Consider the following 20,547-nt stretch of genomic DNA (forward strand, 5'->3'; position numbering starts at 1 on the left):
TTAAATAATATGCAACAAATGGAAAAAATAATGCACAAATTGAAGTGTAAATAAATGCTATAAAAAATAATGTGCGTGCTTTAAAATATTGTAATAGTAAACCCCATATTAATCCACCTAAACTACTGCTTAAACCATACATAGTACTTGTTAGTATAGCTTGTAAACTAGCTAAAATTTGATAATTCTCATTTATTTTTTCAAAACTAACTTTTTCTGTTTGTAATAATAAAGCATTCATTAAGATTGGATAAGATATACCGTAAGCAATTTCACCAATTAAGAGATACCAATAATTTGTTGAATGAGTATAAAATATGAAATGTATAGTTAACATAATTTGTGAAATTACTTGACATGCAATCACACCAAGGCGTTTTACAGTGATACCTGAAATAAATAATAATGTTGGTATTTCTACAATAATAGCTATAGTTGTTAATAAACCTAGGAAATAATGTGGTACATGATAGATCGTGGTGAGAATAAGGTAATTATATTCACCAACAAATGATATAATCAAACCAGTCATAAATGCAACCACTAAACACTGAATCATTGTTGGTGAACGTATTGCTGTGGTTAATGCTTTTGTAAAATGTGTTTCTACAGATTTTGTATTATCATAGTTACAAAATATTGATGCAATTGTGCCAATGCCAACTGATAATGAAGCGATTATAATTGCTGGTATATAATTCGGATTCACTGAGTTGATATTTAATGAATTATTAGTATAGTATAAAAGATTCAGATTTGTTTCATTTATTGTATGATGATAATTTATTGGTGTATACTGATATACTGCAAAACCAGTTAATAGAGAACCAATCATAAAACCAAATGATCCTAGTGCTCTTGATCTACCGTAGAAATGTGCCTTTCCTGATCCAAGTATTGAAAATGTTACTGAATCTAGTAGATTTGAAATTGGTGCATGAGCTGAGCTAACTAAACAGCGTAGAATTAAAACGAATATCACAACTGACCATGATGCATCCTCTGGTTTGTATTTATTTAAATAGATTAAAAAGAATAAACTAATTATGTTTAAAATATAAATTAATAAATGTTAATAATCAAATGTAAGATATAAATTTACTGTGTTCTGAATACTCTAAATCCGATTTCAAAAATCTATTCTTTTATTTATCGTACAAACAAACGTAAAATCTAAAAAAGTATTAAATACTTATGAGATGCAGTCTATTAATGAACAAAATATCAGTGAAGAAACTCTTAGACACTTTACATGATCGATACCATCTATTTTTGGATAGATTATCATCAAGCTTCATATATAAAACAAATAATTTCTCAAAAGAGTTGATTATGCTAAAGTATTAAAAATTTGACAACCATTACGACTGGGATAGATGACTGATTAATTGAATTGAATGGAAACAGTTAATAATTAGATAAAGCTACATGATCCTCACACTGATCAACCATTTCACCTATCGAAATCATACCTGAATTTTGTAAGTTAAATCACCACACTTAATGGATTCAGTCTCTATGTATAGATCAAACATAAATGTTAGTTTGCAGGAATATCACGAAAGTTTAGTTTTTGCAAACTAATAAAAATAATGAAAATACAGAACCTGAAATTTCTAGTGAAGTACTATATATGTAAGAAAAAATGACTGGTGATATAATAATTTAGGGTTTTAAACTAATTGTTTATATATGAAGTCAGTTTGTAGTGAACAAAACACGAGTGGGAACAATCGAATGTATTTAACACACAATTACAGGACTTGTGAGTAAAATCTAGCAATCATAAAGTAAATGCTTAATTTGCAAAATGTTCATCGATTGTCTCAAAATGACTCAGACTTCTTTGTTCTTGCATTTTCATACAAATTGCATCTTGTTTCCATTCTTTACTGTTCGATCCTCTTGTCTCTCTACTTCCAGACCTTCTGTTTACTACTAACATCATATACTACTTATGTCAATATAAGTAGCACACACCACAAGTTAACTAAATTTATCATTATACGGTGGTTATTACTTTCACATGTTGACACTGACTTTAATAAACCATCCAGCTCAGGGAACACAACATCAAAATCCTTATTATGTTTTTATGTAGAGTTGGATAAAATATACATATATTGTAATTCTGATGTTAAATGAAATAGACTGGAATTAATCACAGCATCAATTCTTATCTGACACTAAGTCTAAAGCTCAATGTCAGTGGATACTCTTCATATTTCTATTTCATTTGTTTGTTTTTAAATTTTTGTATGTTCCACGTTCCAATGCTAATAGTGTTATTTTTTTAATTCTTTGTCCTAGTTTTCATTACTATCTAGCCAGTAATATGAAGTGTAACAATTTAAGCTAATACACAATTGTTTTATACTCTATATGATCAGCCGATAAATATACCATTAAAAAAGCTCTAAAAATTTTCATTCAGATGTTAAAAATTAAAAAAGGACAGAATAAATTCTTAGTTATTAAGGTAAGTTCAGCAATTCCCTTGAAAAGAAGAAAAAAGAATGTACATACAGAATAATGGTTAGAATAGATTATTTTATTATCACAATTTACATCATGGACTAATCTTAGTTAAAGCTCCACCAGAAACCAAGAAGCAGCGAACAGGTTTGTCATCCTAGTATGGACCTCAGCGGTTTTAATCAACAACCCCACTAGTGTCTAACTTCTAGATGCAATTCTAGGGGTCCTAGTGAGAACCTGTGACCAGTGGAGTGTAAGTATCTTTAGTGTGAATTGGGTACCGACCCAAGAGAATGGGAGATAGTTGTGCAATGTTGTGAACTGATTGGAGTTAGACATGCATACTATTGGTCACTGGCCGAGTAATCTAGAGGTCGATCATTTTCGAGGAAATCGAAAATCCTGGGTTCGATTCATAAAAAGGTAATCAATCCGAACTCGTTATTAGTCCCCTAAAGAGATGAAAAACCATCCATTGCTTTTAGTTTTTCAACCGTATTCTAACTAGGATCAATCCATAATATGTGCTATGAAAATTAACTGTTAACTCAAACATTTCGAAACAAATAGTGTATTGATCAAGAGGATAAAACTACTCTGATGAACAATTTTATCACTTAGTAAACTGCTAAAACTTTATTGAAATAGCTTTTTTAAAGTGATGAGTAAAATCATTTCAGCTTTTAGAGATTGAATTGTAAATTTTATTTTTATCCTTATTTTCCAATAAATCATGACGTCAAGAAAGACTTGATTTCAATGAAAGGTGGCATACCAGCTGATAAGGTTATAAGCCTGTATCAATTGAGCTGGTCGAAACGAGTGTTACAAATACATAACCATAATCTATTTCGACGGGTGAAGCTTTCGGGTGTAGAAGTAGGTTAAAAGAAGGGTAAAGGCAACCAAACCGAGATATGGTATCAGTCTTTGAAATCACTGACTACCGAAATAAGTTGTCTTAATAAGTGCAGACTACTTAGTTGGAGTCGCTGTCAAAACCGTTATCAGTAGTTGGAGACTGAATTTTTATAAGCATGAAAATGCATTTACTCTTTATCTTCTCGGTCTTAAATTCAATCCCGCTTTCATACATACCTTTCCATTTTGCCTTTTCGAATCATATTGTCAATATATAGTCTTTCTAATCATAATTGCCACTACATTTTTGATCTATTTTATCATTAACCCTGTTATTTTTTATCTAATTGTGATAGTGTAGTATGGCTCGCTGTTCATGGTGTCTGTCTATCTATCCCAACAAAGTCAGTCTATGGCCAGCACGATATTATCTAATTATAGTCATCTGCCTGCATTAAAGTAATTACAAACATTGAATAATTCAAACAAGAGTTGGTTACGCCCATACTAAACAGAATGAAAGGAAACTGTTTTAATATTTGTGGAGTAATTAGCTTTACTTACGTATATGCTCGCAAACAAGTGGCGCACAATCAGATCCATCCGATGTTTCAATTTCTACACAACTAAGTTGAATTGTTTTATTAATTGGGAACTTCTGTTGTACATGTATTGACAGATGATATGAATGATTTTTATCTCCAACATAAACTCTTGATAATTTGTGAGAATTAAAAGCTTTTAGGTAATAATTCTTTTCTGATATAATGAGATTTTCATTGGATGTACACTGTTTTAAAACCATTGGCCAACATGGCGGTATATTTAATCCATCAATAAAAAGTGTCCTGTCAAATTGTTGAAAAGTCCAGTGAATACGTGGAATTTAGTCATATTAACATAAATCATTTATGAAATACATACATTCTTCCTCAATCGTTTGTGGGGTCACTACTAGTATCAACTCTGAGTATCGTTGGAGTGTTGGGAGTGGGATTGGCAACACGTAATAACCAGTGAAAATCAATAAAACTTCGCCCTGAGAGTTGATGGGTCTTCATTTAAAAGAGTTGTTAGGGTTTGTGATGAAGCCCGAGATTTTATGGAAGCTACAAAGCCAACACAACTTCTGACAGGCTGAGTAACAACAAATATGAGTAGATGAGAAATCCGAATTATGTGTTATCGGTAGAGTCATTCAAACATACACTGAAATAAGAAGATGCATTTTGGCTCTGCTTAGGATAAATAAAACTCATTTGAAACAACCTAATGTACAGAGGATACTAACTTCAAGAGAGCAGACATCCAGTGCAACACACCCACTACCGATGATGGTAGAGGTTATAAAGACCAGTTATATGGGGATCTGTAGATCATTCTACAGAAATGCCAATGAAAAGACGATAATTCTGATGAAAAACCCAAATGCCGAGTCAGGATATACAATACAGAGTAAATTATACTCATACACATACACCATGAATATTGAATAATAATCAAGCTTCTATATGATCAAGGAAGTCACTATAATAGGTTTCATTCTAATTGTATACAAAATGGTATAAGAACAATGAAGTTTTATTTCAAATTACGAATGTTATTGATGATGTTTGGTGTCCGTTAATTATTGATATCAATAGGTAGAAATTGCTCAGTTTAATTGTACAGCATTGGATACCGGATTAGTGGTCTAGTGGTTAAGTATTCGAGAGTGAAACAAGGTTTCTGGTTAGATTCCAGCATGCAGGATCGTGAATATGCACTGCTGGAGAGTCCCATATTGTCATGAAACGGCGATCCAATGTTTCTGAGTTTTTATTGGTTGACTAACTTGGATCGATTCACGATTTCAATGAAAAAGATTTATCTTAACTGTAAATTCTAATTAATTAGGATTTGTTACGACTTATAGAAGATAATGGATATCCCTACAGTTTCAGTGGAGTCGGCTTCTTCTTCTACTGATTGTCATTCTTACAGTTTAAATAAAAATAAATCTCCATGCAAACATATTTACCTCAATTTTAAAATTTTCATTATATTACTTTTTCATTGTTAAGTAACTGACATATGGTTTCTAAATTGTGATTCAACAGGTTTTCTGTAGCATATTAAATTTCAGTTGATTACTTGGATCTAATATTCTTTCAAAAAACTAAACCTCTGGAAAATGGTAGTGTTAGTGCACAATCAGAACGATTCAAAACAAGACAGTAACGAAATGAATGTTATGATTCAGGAAAAAATGTGCCTATAATATTGCATCTTGGTATTATCTAACCTTCAGCGAGTTTATATTTAATTATAGTTTATTGAAGAAAACATTGCGTTCAAAAGACGTCGAAATATACTTCGGTATACTAGTAAATATTAGTAGGTTTATAAAAACACTTTGACTGCATAATATTAAGTCCGATTATTAGTTGACGGTACCGTGAATTCAACATCTTAGATATAAGTCAGTTTTTTATTATAAGCTGAAATAAATTGTGTACTCTTGAAACTAGGTTACTAATTACGTGAGACAGTCGTAAGGAGACGGATATAACGAACACTCACTGAAAGTCTTTATCGACCGGTTATTCGTTCATGAATAATTCACACAGTATGACATTCTTCTCGATATATTTCTAATATCATGGTGACTAAAATTTGTACTTCAAATGTTTGGACTTCGGTATCAATCCAAAATGGCATTCAGTAATCGGATAATATGTATTTGGGCAATTCAATAATGAAAACTCCAATATATATATCTGTAAACTAATCGATAAAAATTGTATATATTGGAAATAGCTAAACACTGTTTAATTCTGAATTAAATTGCTACTATCTATTAGCCTTAAAAGTATTTCATGTGTTCCAAACGTTTTCGAGGATGCCAGTATGTTTGTGACAATTCATTTAGAGCACGTGAATGAGACAGATATATTGGTAAACTGTGTAGAAATGTCAGTTAAGACAGTTTTGGAAAAGGATTCGGACTCAATGTGTACTAATTGAGTGGTCCTGGGTTTAACAGTGCTTTGAATTGTGTGTATGTGGGATGCAAAAAAGTCTCTGAACAGAAAAGACATCATTTTGAAGGTTCTCAAAACTTCTTTTTAGTGATTTTCTGACTGAAGTCAGTTTATGGTAGTCAATGATCGAGTTCAAAAAATCATTAGGTTTTTGTATTTTAGGTAGAGTGGAGCCAGTTTATGATGAAAACTCACCACCAAAAGAAAGAAATGAAACTACAATTTAGAAATGGTAGCTATAACATGAGAAGACAAATAAATGGTGAGGTGTTATAATAAATGAGATAGCGAAGGTTTTGAACTAATCTTATGAGCCGAACAAAACCATTTAGATCATATTAGATAAATAAAGAGATCAGAAAACATTTCAGTTTAAATACATGGAGATCATGTTGTTTATTGCTAGGAATTGTACTTAATCTAGGCTCGTTAATTCTTAATTGAAAAAGAAAGGTTGAAAAACATGACAACTTGAATCAGTGATTTAACTAACCTTGTCTCAGAAATAACTAAAACTTAGTCTAATCTGAACATAAACTCACTTTACGAACCAAAGTATCAGTTACACAGATTATACTTTACATTCAGTTCGGTAGTACATTTACAACTTTATATTATGTACAGTGCAAAAGTAGTTAGTTGATTCATAAAAATCCTTCATTATGGTAAACGTATTTATACATTGTTGAGGAAATATGACTTTGATAATAACAGTAGTCATTTTAGTTAACATAATATATGTAATAACAGTATAGAATATGTAATGTGACTGAAATAAGCTCATCCTTCACGGAATTTTTTCATTATATATTTGTATCGTTTATTACCTGTCCAAAGAAATACGGAAGGAACTATGTGGGTTACTGTGGTCGTTCTACTTACAGTTTACTATATTTAACTCCGGGACAAGTTTTAAACTTTTATTAAAGCTCATGCGTACTTTATACGATCAAAATATATAATTATTTTTAAAAAGTCTAAAATAGAAAACTTTACTATATAGTCAGACATTCTGTGGCCTACAGATTTGAGTTCGTCATTTCATGGTTAAATCATCAATGCTTTTCTCATGAATATCATGGAGAATATACGTTTAAATCTACAATACTAATTTAGGCTATCGACTGTTGTTTGTTGAGACAAATAAACTAAATTTTTAGATTACTGCACTAATAGATTTGCCACAGTAGGCACGAGCAAATTGATTTATGATTAGACTTAGAAATATTTACACTAAAGATGTCATAAAACTAGTACAGCTTTCAAACTGTTTTAATAACTCATTATTAGGGAAATAGTATTTATGCGGATGAAATCAAAATAATCAGTAAGGGCTTGTGGAGATTGTTTAATCTCACTGAAATCATGAATCGATCTAAGTTAGACCATCATTGGAAATCTAGAAGCATTGGACAGCCGTTCCATCCTGGTATGGGACACACAAGTGTGCATCGAAGTTCCTGCACGCGGGAGTCGAGTGCAGGACCAAGTCATGAATTGGTTGGAGTTAAACATTAACACCATTTGATGCGGACCCAGTGGTCTAGAGGTTAGGCGTTTGTGCGCAAGGTCGAAGGTCCTGGGTTCTACTCCCATACCAGGATGAAACAACCGTCTGGTGCTTCCGGATCTTAATTGGTTGTTGAATTTGGATCGGTTCATGGTTCCAATGATATCACAATATTTTGAAAATCAGTTAATAATTATTGCAATTATAATGCTTTACACGTTGTTAAGGTAATCCGTATCCTCTGAAGGCGAAATGAACATTTCACCGGTTTTACAAATTACGTTTTAAATGGCATTTGTTAGTATGCTTACTAGTGGAATTGACTATTGGTGTACAGGCGTTTGTTTTTCAAAATTCAACTTGAATACTACTGGAAATAAGAATAGTATTGTGAAAAGACATACTTTTTTTATCATCTTAATTTTTTTAAAACATCATACTCCATCAATGAACGCCTAGCGGTAGGTATGATCGATACTTCATAGTATATAAAAATAAAAATAACTTATTCACAAGTAGGTATTGATAATTATGAAATGAAACAGTTTTGGGCCACCGTGCTATCAATATTTACTTAGTTAAGGCTAAGAACAACACCGATCAAAAGAACACTAATTGATTTTATTTTTCTCCCATCAAGTTCTCTAAGCATTTCTTAAGGTTTAAAAACACCTTTGACTTAAAGCTATGTAAAATTGTACAAATTTGAAACAACGTTCAATAGTTACTGGACAAATAATCGATTTATCTTGTAATTATCAGTTGTGGAGATTATCAAGTTTTTGGTTGAGATCATGAACCGATTGATCTTTGACCACCGTTGGTAACCCGGACGCACTGGACGGCCGTTTCGTCCTATTGTGGGACTCCTCAGCCGTGCGTCCACGATCCCGCTCGCAGGATTTGAACCCAGGACCTTCAGTCTCGCGCGCAAACGCTTAACGTACTGGACCACTGAGCCGGCATCTAGTGGTATTAATGTCTAACACCAACCAATCCACGAAATCGCGCGACCATCTTCGATTGTACTAGGGTAGATACCAGTCTCCACCCGACAAGGATTAGCTCCACTGGTCACGGCTTGTCAACTTGTGATTAACGGAAATTTTGTGGTATTTTATATCTACAACTATATTAAGATAAAACCTTCATTATGACAAAAGTTAATTTATAATGATCGTTCTTAGAATTTTTAATCTAAATTAGTTTTAAATAACATTGAAGTTTTATTTTTAATATGATTTGTAACTAAAGATTTTAGAATAGCTGTATTATAGGCTTGATTAAAGATACGTTCTATAGAAAGTCAATAGATTTCAAAAATTATTATAGAAGCTAACAACTGTTACTTCCTTGATTGCTCAAATCGGGATTGTTAATTTATAAGAAAATTGCAACTAGAACATAAGATTTATATGTGTAACATGTAACTCCTGAATCATTTGGTAAAAATTGAATGACTGAATCTATAATATAATAAATGGAAGTAAAATTTTTTCTACACATTTATGATCATGATGTGACCTGTTTTATTCATCTGTTCACCGTGACCAATCAAATGCATTTGTGAACATTAACGACGGAAAATCATACTCTAAACTACTATGTTAGACTGGTCAATGGTTGACAAGATTTTCAAAAAAGAAATGATTTACACTATCAGATAGAATAACATTACTTCATTAAAAGTGCCCCCCTACAATATTTATAATTATATATATAATAAAAAGAAATACACGAAGTAAAACGTAGTTAAAAAAAATATTTAATTCCGCTTACTCCATATAATTACTTTGACTGTCATTTTTTAATAATGGTGTTAAATGCATTACAAATTCCCCATTCTCATTCACGTTTCCATTGAATAAATATTCTTTATTTCTTGGTATTGTTAGAAATAACAGCATTAAACCAAGTGATGTAGATGATAAAGCCATTAAAACCTTGTAAATGAATAAGGTTAAAAAAACAAGGAATAACTTCTTCCAGAAAAAGTGAAACCAAAATATAATTTAGAAAGAAATAAGTTCTGTAAAATACTTAAAGAGATTGTTTACATTAATTGGTTATTTAATAGTACCAATCGATCAAGTTATACACCGACTTTACCGACTTAGGTTAAGGCATATGATAATGTTACGAGTGTTTTTCCCTTCTTCTATACATGAAAAAGTTCCAAGACTAGTCCAAACCAGTGAAAATTCTGAACAAATGGAGTGAAGTAATTGTACACATTGACAATTTCAGAGCCTCTTAAATCATGGTGTTCTAACAGTTTCAAAATATGGATGCTGGCATGCAAAGCTCGGCTAGCTATCTCCAACATTTCTCCACCAGCTAAATGGAAGATATCCACTTCTGAATCAAAGACAGTGTGTGCCTCTTAGTAATTCACTCGATAGTATCTTCTATCTGTGATGCATTGCCTCTGAGGATTTAAGATATTTTGTTGTCACAAATATTTGAAAATATGTGTCTTCGAAGTGTTATTAACTTATGATGGAAACACTGGATGAGTAGTACGAAGGTTAAGGATAAAGTGTTAATTATTGATTGTAAATCAGTTATTGTTGTAGACCTTTATTTATGTTAAACATAATTTCAACAACTTAAAGACTATTGGTCAGGGCCATCTCTCAGATGAATATTATCGTTGACGTATTTCGCTAGCTAACTGTGATAAATTGTTCTTAATTTGATACATTTTACAATTAGTGACAGTGATTCAGACTTATTCATTCTTTTTCAAACTTAGTGTGAATTTGGGTTTTTAATATCATAGAATACCTTTTCTCAGAACTAGTTCTCTTATGTTTAGTCTTCTAACGTTATTTGTATTGCTATTTCGTTGGCATTATTTACGATAATTTTTAAAACTTAAATTAATACATAATAGTAACGTTGTTAGATGTTTTGGAGCAGTCAGTAGAAGACTTCAGAGCCAGATTTCTGACTATTTGGCTCTTTTCAGCAAGGCATAGCTGAAATTTTGAAGGAACTGATGCTTTCTGGATAATCCAAACCTGAGTCACTCAGTTCCATAGTTTGAGACGTTAGCATTGAATTATTGGCGATGCGGCTAACTTTCCATTAGATTGAAATATTTAAATTGGTTGATCACTGAACAATGGCGGATGTCATGTTTATCCAGTTCTTAGTATTGACTAAACTCTACCTATTAGGACTAGAAAAATAAGACATTTGTCACTGTTCAGTAAACAATCAATGTACATATTCTACATTAATCATGATTCATTTAATCGCATTTTCATTTACTTATTTCTTACTAACTTTATTTATCATACAAGCTATAAGTCACATTATTATGTAAGATTTTCAATGATAATACTCTATTTTTCAAAGAAAAATAATTAAATCACAATTCAAACCGATAAACTGTTAGTTAATATTATTAAGTAACTAAATCAAATATTTACAGTTTTTATTATTAGAAAATCTATTAGTATCATTTATTAAATTAATAAAAGATTATTAAAGTATTATAATTGAATTAGTTATAAAAATATTTATTATGAATAAAACTTCAATTGAATATTTCATAATCATTCATGTCAATATCATAAATAAAAATAAACATTTATAAATTAAAAACTAGTTATTTCAATAATACATATTATAACAACTTTAATTGACAATTATTAATTATATTATATTATATTTATTATTTATTTATTCTACTAATTCAAATATAAACTAACTATATTCTATCTATCCTAGACAAGTTATTAGTTTTAATTTAATTATAAACTTATTTTTAAGAATAAATAATATTCATTATTCATTCTAGCACATGATGCCCTTAAAAAGTTGTCTTATAGTGTTATATTAGCGATTTATAAATAGAGAATTTCAGATAATTTTTTTTCGTTGGCAGTTAAATACGTATGGGTACATTTTTTTTTTGTTTTTTTTTCAATTTAGAAAGCTAATCTAAATAGTTTATTTATCAATATGGAAATATGTACATTATTGTAAGTTAAGAAAATATTGACAGTTAATATTCACTAATCGATTAAAAATTAAACAAACAAATAAGATGTTACAATGTTGATTTCTATCCAAGTATTTAAGGGGAAAAAATATAACATGACAAAAAAGACTGGTGAAAAATGAATTTGAGATTATATTTACAATCTACAAAAGTTTAGTGCCTTCCTAATTTGGATATAACTTTATATTACCTAATGATACAAAGTGGTTAAGTCTAGGTTATTTAGAATATGATTATGAGGTTGAAATGTTTAAAAACTAACTGGTAACATCCTAGTAACCACTAGTATACTACCTAGTCTACAGTGTCAATCAAATTCTATCGATTATGTTTCAATGTAATCACTATTCGAAGTAATTTAACACAGTGGTGAACTTTGTCCAATGTCGGTTTAATGTGGGGGGGGAAAGTAATAAGCAAAATGTTATGAATCAATAATAATGGCTATGAAATATCAAATTTGTGCGTAAATGAGAGCAGATTACTAAAATCAATGGAACTTCAGAATATCTTAAAAAATTCTGGAAACTATTAAAACTTTCATTTAATTACATTTCAAAGTATGATTAATTCTTCAAAAGTTTTGTACCCGCTATTTTCAGGAACTTAATTTCAGATATATTCAAAACATTATGTTGTATACTGTTATTATTTTGCAAGATACATCTTGGTAAGTAAGAAATAACAAGTTATAATTTATCTGTAATTAGGCTTCAAGAATTATTGTTTTGCAACTTCCTAATCACGTTGGTCAGAATTTCTATACCGTGCAAATACCTAATCATATGCTTAAATGGATGACTTTATCCTTTATTAAAGCAATAATTAAAAATCAGCCATTTACTGGTTATCGTCAATTGCTACATAGATGTAATAGCGGTTAGTCTTTAATTGAAAATGAAATAAATGATGATACAATAAATCTATATAAACGATAGTGATTGAAAAGTTGATTTCTTAATTATGCTCTTTGTAGTTGTTATAGTATTCTGTTGGCTAGATGACAGCTGGGGACATGAGGTAACTTCATATGAGGACATAAGCAAATGAGTATTTGTTCATTAATGATACTTATTTTTAGCATGAATTATTTAAGGAATAAACCACGAAACCACTAACTGACTACCCTACCAAAAATCATTAAAAGTCATATACATAAGGTGAGGTACCTCAAGAATGCCGCTGGTAATGTAAGTACATTTACGACTATGAAACTGAACCACTTTGATTTTTTCGACGAGACTGTCATGATTTGTATGGAATTTGACAGTGATTAATGTTGGCACTCGAGACTAAAGGCCCTGAGTTCTAATCCTATGTGCGGCATCTTGGATGCTCACTAGTGAGGAGTTTCATACTAAAACTAAACGGACATCCAGTGCTTCCAGATCTTTATTGGTGGTCTAGCTTAGATCGACTCATGAATTCAACTGTTAAAGTTATTACAATCCTCACAATTCCTCATTCAGATAATTCAGTATTAGTCTATAAAAAATTCCACATTCCATTCAATATGGTGATTTGACAGAAATAATTAGTATTAGTAAGTACATTTTATAGTTGAATTTAAGAGTTAGGTTAAATGACTTTATTCCAGCTACTGATACTTTTTTTGTTAGTGAGATGAATATCATGAAAGAATTGATCAATAATTGCCGCAGATAATAAATAATGATCATTTATTGTTTTTCGACTATTAGTTTATGCTAAATTAACGTTTGTAACATACCTCACGAATATATTAAAAATACTAATGTTTTATTACATATTTTTCCCCAATCTTTTATTAAACATACTGTCTAAGTTCTTCAGAACACCCTTATCTACATTTCAAAAAATAAATTAGACTACAAAACAAAATCTATTTCCTTTCACAATGTAAATTTGTAATGGAAGAGAAAGCAAAAAAAGAAAACAAAAACAGTGACGTATACATGTGACACACTTGTTCTTTAAATATTACAATGAACTATGAAAAAAATTAACTTACATAATTACGATGTTTTGTATGATCTGCAATCATACCAAATATAATTCTTGAAATACATGAACAAGCATTTGAAAATAATGATGTAATTCCTAATTGATATGAATTTAAACCATATGTAGCGAGTATTGGATTCATATAAACAAATAACGATGAAATTGCTAATATAAAAATAAAATTAAATAAGTTAAAGAATAAATCTTTTTTTAAAAAAAAAAAAAAAAAACAAACATTTTTTTAAAACTTACCACAAAATTGAAAAAAATAATTAATTTTAACTGCAATTAATTTTTTATTAATTTCTTTAGTTAAATTCATAACTTATGAATTGTAATTGTCACACAATATGAAATGTGAAATTTTATTCAAGAAAATTGAATTGTAATAATTGACGAAACATTTGATAATATTTGATTGGATACAATGTTAATTGATTAACTATTTAGTTAGACAATAATATCTAGGTCAGTGATACAATTATATCCACCTCCATTTTTAAATGTCAAGGTGAAATAGGATAATTTCATCCAATTATATTATTAAAACTATTGTGAGTTAAATATGAATAATAGTAGAATATATATGTACATATATATATATAATTTAAACGAAAACCACTTGTTTAATAATTTACAAGTGAAATCATATTTATGAAGGTATTTTAAAGAGAGAAAAAAAATTGATAGAACATATTTACTAAGAAAGTATGATAATGTTTAAGTTTGTTATGTCACAATGTTGATATAGATTACGTCATAAAATAATCAATTAGTTACAAAGATAATCAATTACATTTATATTTTGTTTCAATAATAAAGTGAAATTTAGAAAATTTTGTTTCTTTGATTTTATTTGATTAACTTAGTAGTACATTCTTTAAACAAAATATTCGATATATTCTTTATTTCTTCATGAACTATTTCCCATAACTGAGCAAATTATATTCATACACATACAGCATGAATATTGAATAATAATCAAGCTTCTATATGATCAAGGAAGTCACTATAATAGGTTTCATTCTAATTGTATACAAAATGGTATAAGACCAATGAAGTTTTATTTCAAATTATAAATGTTATTGATGATGTTTGGTGTCCGTTAATTATTGATATCAATAGGTAGAAATTGATCAGTTTAATTATCACTTGTTATTAGTAGGGTTGGTGTTTGATACTAGTGGATGGAGATGATTGTCAATAAAATGCAACCGATAGAAGTGGTAAGAGAATAGAATTTTTGTTGGACCTGATTAAATTGGGTAAATAGTAGTTATGAAAATCTTTTACTTATTTTAGGCGTTGTTTTATTCCTGACACTGATAATATTAATGAGAAGATTGATATTTAATCCAGGGATCTGACCCAGTTTAACGATTATCAATAATTAAATTGAGTGATTTGAATGCACTGAGAAATTAAAATTTCTATGGCGTAATTATGTCCAAGGTGGATGACACGTAGCAGTAAGAAGTCCCTTATCAAGAGAAGCCAATTACTAATTGAGACATGTTTAATTCAGGTCAATCAAATATCTCTTGAAAATTTCAGTGAATAATACATATCTTTGTTTAGATTGAAACCATGGATGGAATAATGTTAGACTATCATTGAAAATCTGTAACAATCGGGTGGCTGTTTCTTCCTAGCATGTGACTCCTCAGCAGAAGGCATCCACGTATTCGCGCGCGGGAATCGAACTCAGAACCTTCGGTGTCACGCGAACGGCTAACCTCTAGATCACTGGGCCGGTATCCAACGGTGTTATTGTCAAACTTCAACCAATCCATGATATTATGTGACCATCTTCCATTGTTTTTGGTGTGTGACTGCCTCACACCTTTGGTCACGGCTTCTCACTAGAACTCCGAGGATTACATATCATCAATGAGTACATGATAATTATCAGTATAGGTTTGCCGACGAAACGGCCACCCAGTGCTTCCAGTTTTTCACTGGTGGTCCAACTTAGATCAGTTCACTATCTTAACAAAATTATGTTGCCAGTCGTTATCTGTGGAAGTTTAGGGTTTCAGTGTGATATTCACTACTAAGACGTTCTTAACTACCATGAAAATGATAGTCCAGTTCTACATACTTATCAACTTTGCTGTAAGTAATATCAGTTTCAAAATTAATCCTTAATAAAACCTCTTTTATTTGAATTTTATATGTCTATTTTGAGCAAAAAACTATTATTGGTAGCGGATTTAGTTGGTTTAAAGGGGTTTTTCATCATGATTTTAATTGAATGACAATTAGAACTAATTAAAAAATAATATATCTTATCATTCGAGTATGAAACTTGTTACTGGTTTACGAATTCTCAATGACTAATATAATTTATTCAAGAAAACTCCATAGTGAACTAACACTGAAAAACGGAATCGTGATCGATCGAATATGTTGTCTTATCTGATAGATCAATTTTATGAGCAGAGACTTATTCTTAACAACGATTAACAATCGTGTTGTCCCAGAATATAAGCTAAAAAGTATTCAAAACATTGTATTATGAAACATGAGGTGAACAGTAACAAGTTTCTTTAAATCTGTTCTATGAAATATGTTTTCTATTTCATAATGAATACTGAATTGAAGATAGAACCATACAGTTATGATTATAAAATTTGAATTTATTAATAGATACGTCATTTTTATGTTTAGTATTGAAAACATTTATTTATTTGAATTGTACATTGATTAACTTGTTATCAAGTTTTTTAAATGATTAAAATGTCACATAAACTGCATCAGATTCATGGTAAGTGTACGATGAAAAAATCTTTTGAATGTAAAATCTGTCATTAGAAACGTCTAGAAATATGATTAACTATCTATTCAACGACATACTAAATATTGTCTGTGTTATTAGAGTTTGTATGCATCTTTGAAATAATCAAGAATTCTTCATTGATTTTATAGGTAAATGGTCGTGTTAAATTGAAAAAAAAGTTTTTATGTGGAATATTTAGTAGGTTGTAAAAATACAATTTTTGATGACCGTATCTTATCAAGTTAATAGACGATTCGGTATGAAACAGTTTCTGTTTTAAAGTTTAAATATTTTCAGAAAATACAGTGGGAGATAATCATTCAGGTTTAAAATTTTATCGAAAGGAAGACTGAGAAATAATTCCAAAATTTTTAATGAAATGAAAACGAGAAAAATTAAAAAGAAAGATGACAATAATCGATTATATAACACTTAAATAAAGATAATGTGATCGATTTTCACCCACAGCCTCTTGAAAGCTGTTTTGAAATTTTAACAACCTAGGAAAGTTCTTATCGAATAGACGTTTATTTGAAAAACTATTTTGTAAATGTATGGATATGCATAACACATCAGATTATCATAACTTATTCTTATCTCGGATATACTATGTTTATCCTCTTTCACACACGGTAGAGTGGTACTCTTTTTCTTTAGTCTATCTTACATTTCTACAAGATTTTATAGATTGTTGTTTGTTTTTGTTAGATATATGAGAGCTTCACATAAATACTTTTCTCATCATCACACGTCTTCAATGAGTTTATTCACATCTAAATTTGTACAAGGTTTTCAACTAATGTTTATGATCTAGGCTTTGAGCCACTATTTCATCAGAAATGATCTAGGTGTTTAGGGTTCTGGTAGTCTATATAATGTATGACTCCAATTATTAAACTATTGATCTATAAATTTAAGCTTGAAAACCCTTAGGTTTGATCTGTTGACATTAGTCGTTAGAAAAGTTTTTGATATTTAGTGTTCTTCTTCGAAATTCCGTATGTGCTTAAGGTATAGATTCCAACACGCTATAATAACCATCGGAATATCAGATTTAATAACTTGCTTCTATGAATTCCTAGTTAAACTAGAATAGTCTTCGATAATTTACGAGACTTAGTATACATTCAATTATTCTTTTCTGAAGATCAAGGAGATCATTTATTCTACACCATTCTAATAGCCCATGATGAATACATCTTGTTAATTAAATGTGTTTGAATTATTTCATTTATTTCGAAAATAAAATTTAAATCACTTTATTTCACTGACAATATTTTATTTATAACTTTAATTAGACATTTAACTCTCATTTGTTCTATACAGTGATAGTTACAGTTCATGTATTAATTTGAACAAAAACTATATTTAACTTTTAATTCCTCAGTGAAAAACGTTGTTTATTTATACTGATTATCTCGATAATGTGAAGGAAGAAAAGAATTCTGATCAATTTAAAAAGAAACGTTTATGAGTAAAACAAATTACATTCATTTGGTATTTATTTAGTCAGAAGTATACAAAAGTTTAATAACTTAGTTAGTTATTGCGCTATTTTTGATTATTTAAATTTGGCTTTTGGTGTATGTCACTTATGTCTGTCGAGATAAGTAGTATGTAACACCAATCAGCAGTGGAATCCATGGCAGCAGAAAGCTAAGAAGATCTAGTTGAAGGAAATAGAAAGGAATTGTGAATTGGAAGAATCATACGGAATGTGAAGGAAAATTGATGGAAGATTTTCAAATGAAGTAGTTGATACATGATTCTCATATTTTACCAAAATATTCTGTAACTTTATATCGAACAATGAATTGGTTGTCCCCACCTGAGTCTTGTTCACCAGAGGTTTATGAATGCAGAAGTTAATAAAATGTATTACGTTGAAATTATTTGTTTTATCGAATATCATGCAGTTAAATAATATTACGAAAATGAATTTAAATATCTTATTGTTAATAGTTTGTTGACTTCATTAATAATGCGTCAGAGTTTTTATTGAATATTACTTCTAAATACTACTACTACTACTAACAATAATAATAATAATTAAGTTGGTTTCATCTGTCAACTTTACCGTAAACAGAGACATTTTGAACAGTATCTGATTTGATTGCATAGTACAAATTATTGTAGAAAGTATTTTATTAAAATAATAGATACATGAAATAATTTTGGATGATCAAATCACATATGATCTTATTGGTGTGCAAGTACGTATTGATCTCGACTAGTCATTAAATATTCAGTATTTTACAGGGACATCCAAACAGTTACAGTTGGTAGCATACTAATTCATGATTTAATGTATAACCTAATAAGCAGTAATTCATACGTAGACGTTGATTTGAAGTTATTTCGGAAAACTTGACTTCTTTTTATGTTTCTGATTTAACCAAAGGCCTATTTAACAATTAACTGAATATAAATAGGTGTGTTCTTGTCATGATTAGATAGGATAACAATTACCTCCATTTCATACATTTTGACTAAGTATATTACGAATGCTTCACATCTTTATAAATCAGTTTCATTAGTATTAAAACTATGCTGTTTATTTCTATCTGCTGTTTTATCATATTTGTTAGTAAGCTGATGTTAGTCAAACTGTTTAGCTTAAATTGCAAACGAAATCTAAATGAAACTTCATTCTCTCAGATTTATCTTTTAACCATAATGTTTTTGTAATCTCTTTATACGACATTATCCGCATAAACTTACTGTTGTCTAGAAAAACCATGAAAACTTCACTATTCAAGTTGAAAAATGTAGTTTTAGCAAAACAATCTTTTTTGAGCCACAAGTCTTTCCTATTATCTTAAAATCATATACACATAACTGGTAGAAAATCCACCTACAATACATGTTAAATTTACCGTAACTCGATATTTAAAGATGTTTATGTGTAAGGTATTCACAGATTTTATTTAAATAAGAAGAACCCACTTACATATTAATATATGAACACTGGGTAAACGGATAACCGAACGTGTTACATTTTACGATTCACATAGGCCCTTTTGAAACTAAAGCTGTTAATAATAATGGATAATATTTTTGGTAAATTTACATGACAACAGTCGATTTTTCATTACCTATTTAGACTGCATATGATATTAGAGAATCATGTGACAGTTAAATACGTCATTCCAATTATTTTTAATCACTATGTACTTATTCATACAAATAATTCTGAATTCATATCTGTCCGTTTAATATATACTTGCGACCGTTTATATATCTATTTGACTATCTGATGATATTAATTCTATGAAATTGGTCTAAATACAATTTAAGCATTATTATTTATAATTATTATCAAAGCTGAAGTGCAATAAGGGATTCGAACTCATTATTACAAGCAGCACGTGTAAATTTATTTATCCATTTTTTCATTTTTCAGTATTAAGCATTTTTCCACCCATTTAATGGATGAGTGACTAATAAAATGGCGTAATTATCACCAGAGATTTCGTTTCAAGACATAACACTTACTTTATTCATGTTTTTACTCCGCCATGTTGAAATGCACTATACTGACCTATTCACAGCAGATAAATGATAATGGTTTCAGGTGTTTTAACCGAAACCTATAGTGATAACTACGCTCATATTTAGTAGTCATCCACTGAATAAACGGAAGAATGCCCGGAAATCCGGTATACAGATTGAACATAGAAGAATGAGTAAATAAACCCATCCCAAAGCAATAAATGGTTAAAATTATAAAAAGGAATCGGTACTCAAATCTAATCTGATAAATTAAGTCATTTACTCAACCTAAGGACTTGAGTAAGATTCTGAGTACTGTGTGTCTATCCAATCCCAAAATTAAAATGAGACAGTAATCTGTCCCAATTTACTTCGTAAAGTGTTTTGTTCTTGTAAACTGCTGTATCAT

The 20,547-nt window shown here is 29.8% G+C and overlaps 1 protein-coding gene across 1 annotated transcript; it reads right to left on the minus strand.

The window, feature by feature from the left end:
- Positions 1-610: 610 nt before the first annotated feature.
- Positions 611-19,673, minus strand: MS3_00006456 (uncharacterized protein; the record flags this gene model as incomplete). Its single annotated transcript, XM_051214612.1, has 5 exons — positions 19,597-19,673; positions 13,875-14,032; positions 9,652-9,815; positions 3,904-4,187; positions 611-1,002 (listed from the first exon to the last, which is right to left on the minus strand). Coding segments are annotated over exons 2-5 (975 nt in total), but the record flags the coding sequence as incomplete, so codon positions are not given.
- Between the last annotated feature and the right edge of the window lie 874 nt (positions 19,674-20,547).

Source organism: Schistosoma haematobium, chromosome 2, assembly GCF_000699445.3.
Source record: "Schistosoma haematobium chromosome 2, whole genome shotgun sequence".
Lineage (NCBI taxonomy): Eukaryota > Metazoa > Platyhelminthes > Trematoda > Strigeidida > Schistosomatidae > Schistosoma > Schistosoma haematobium.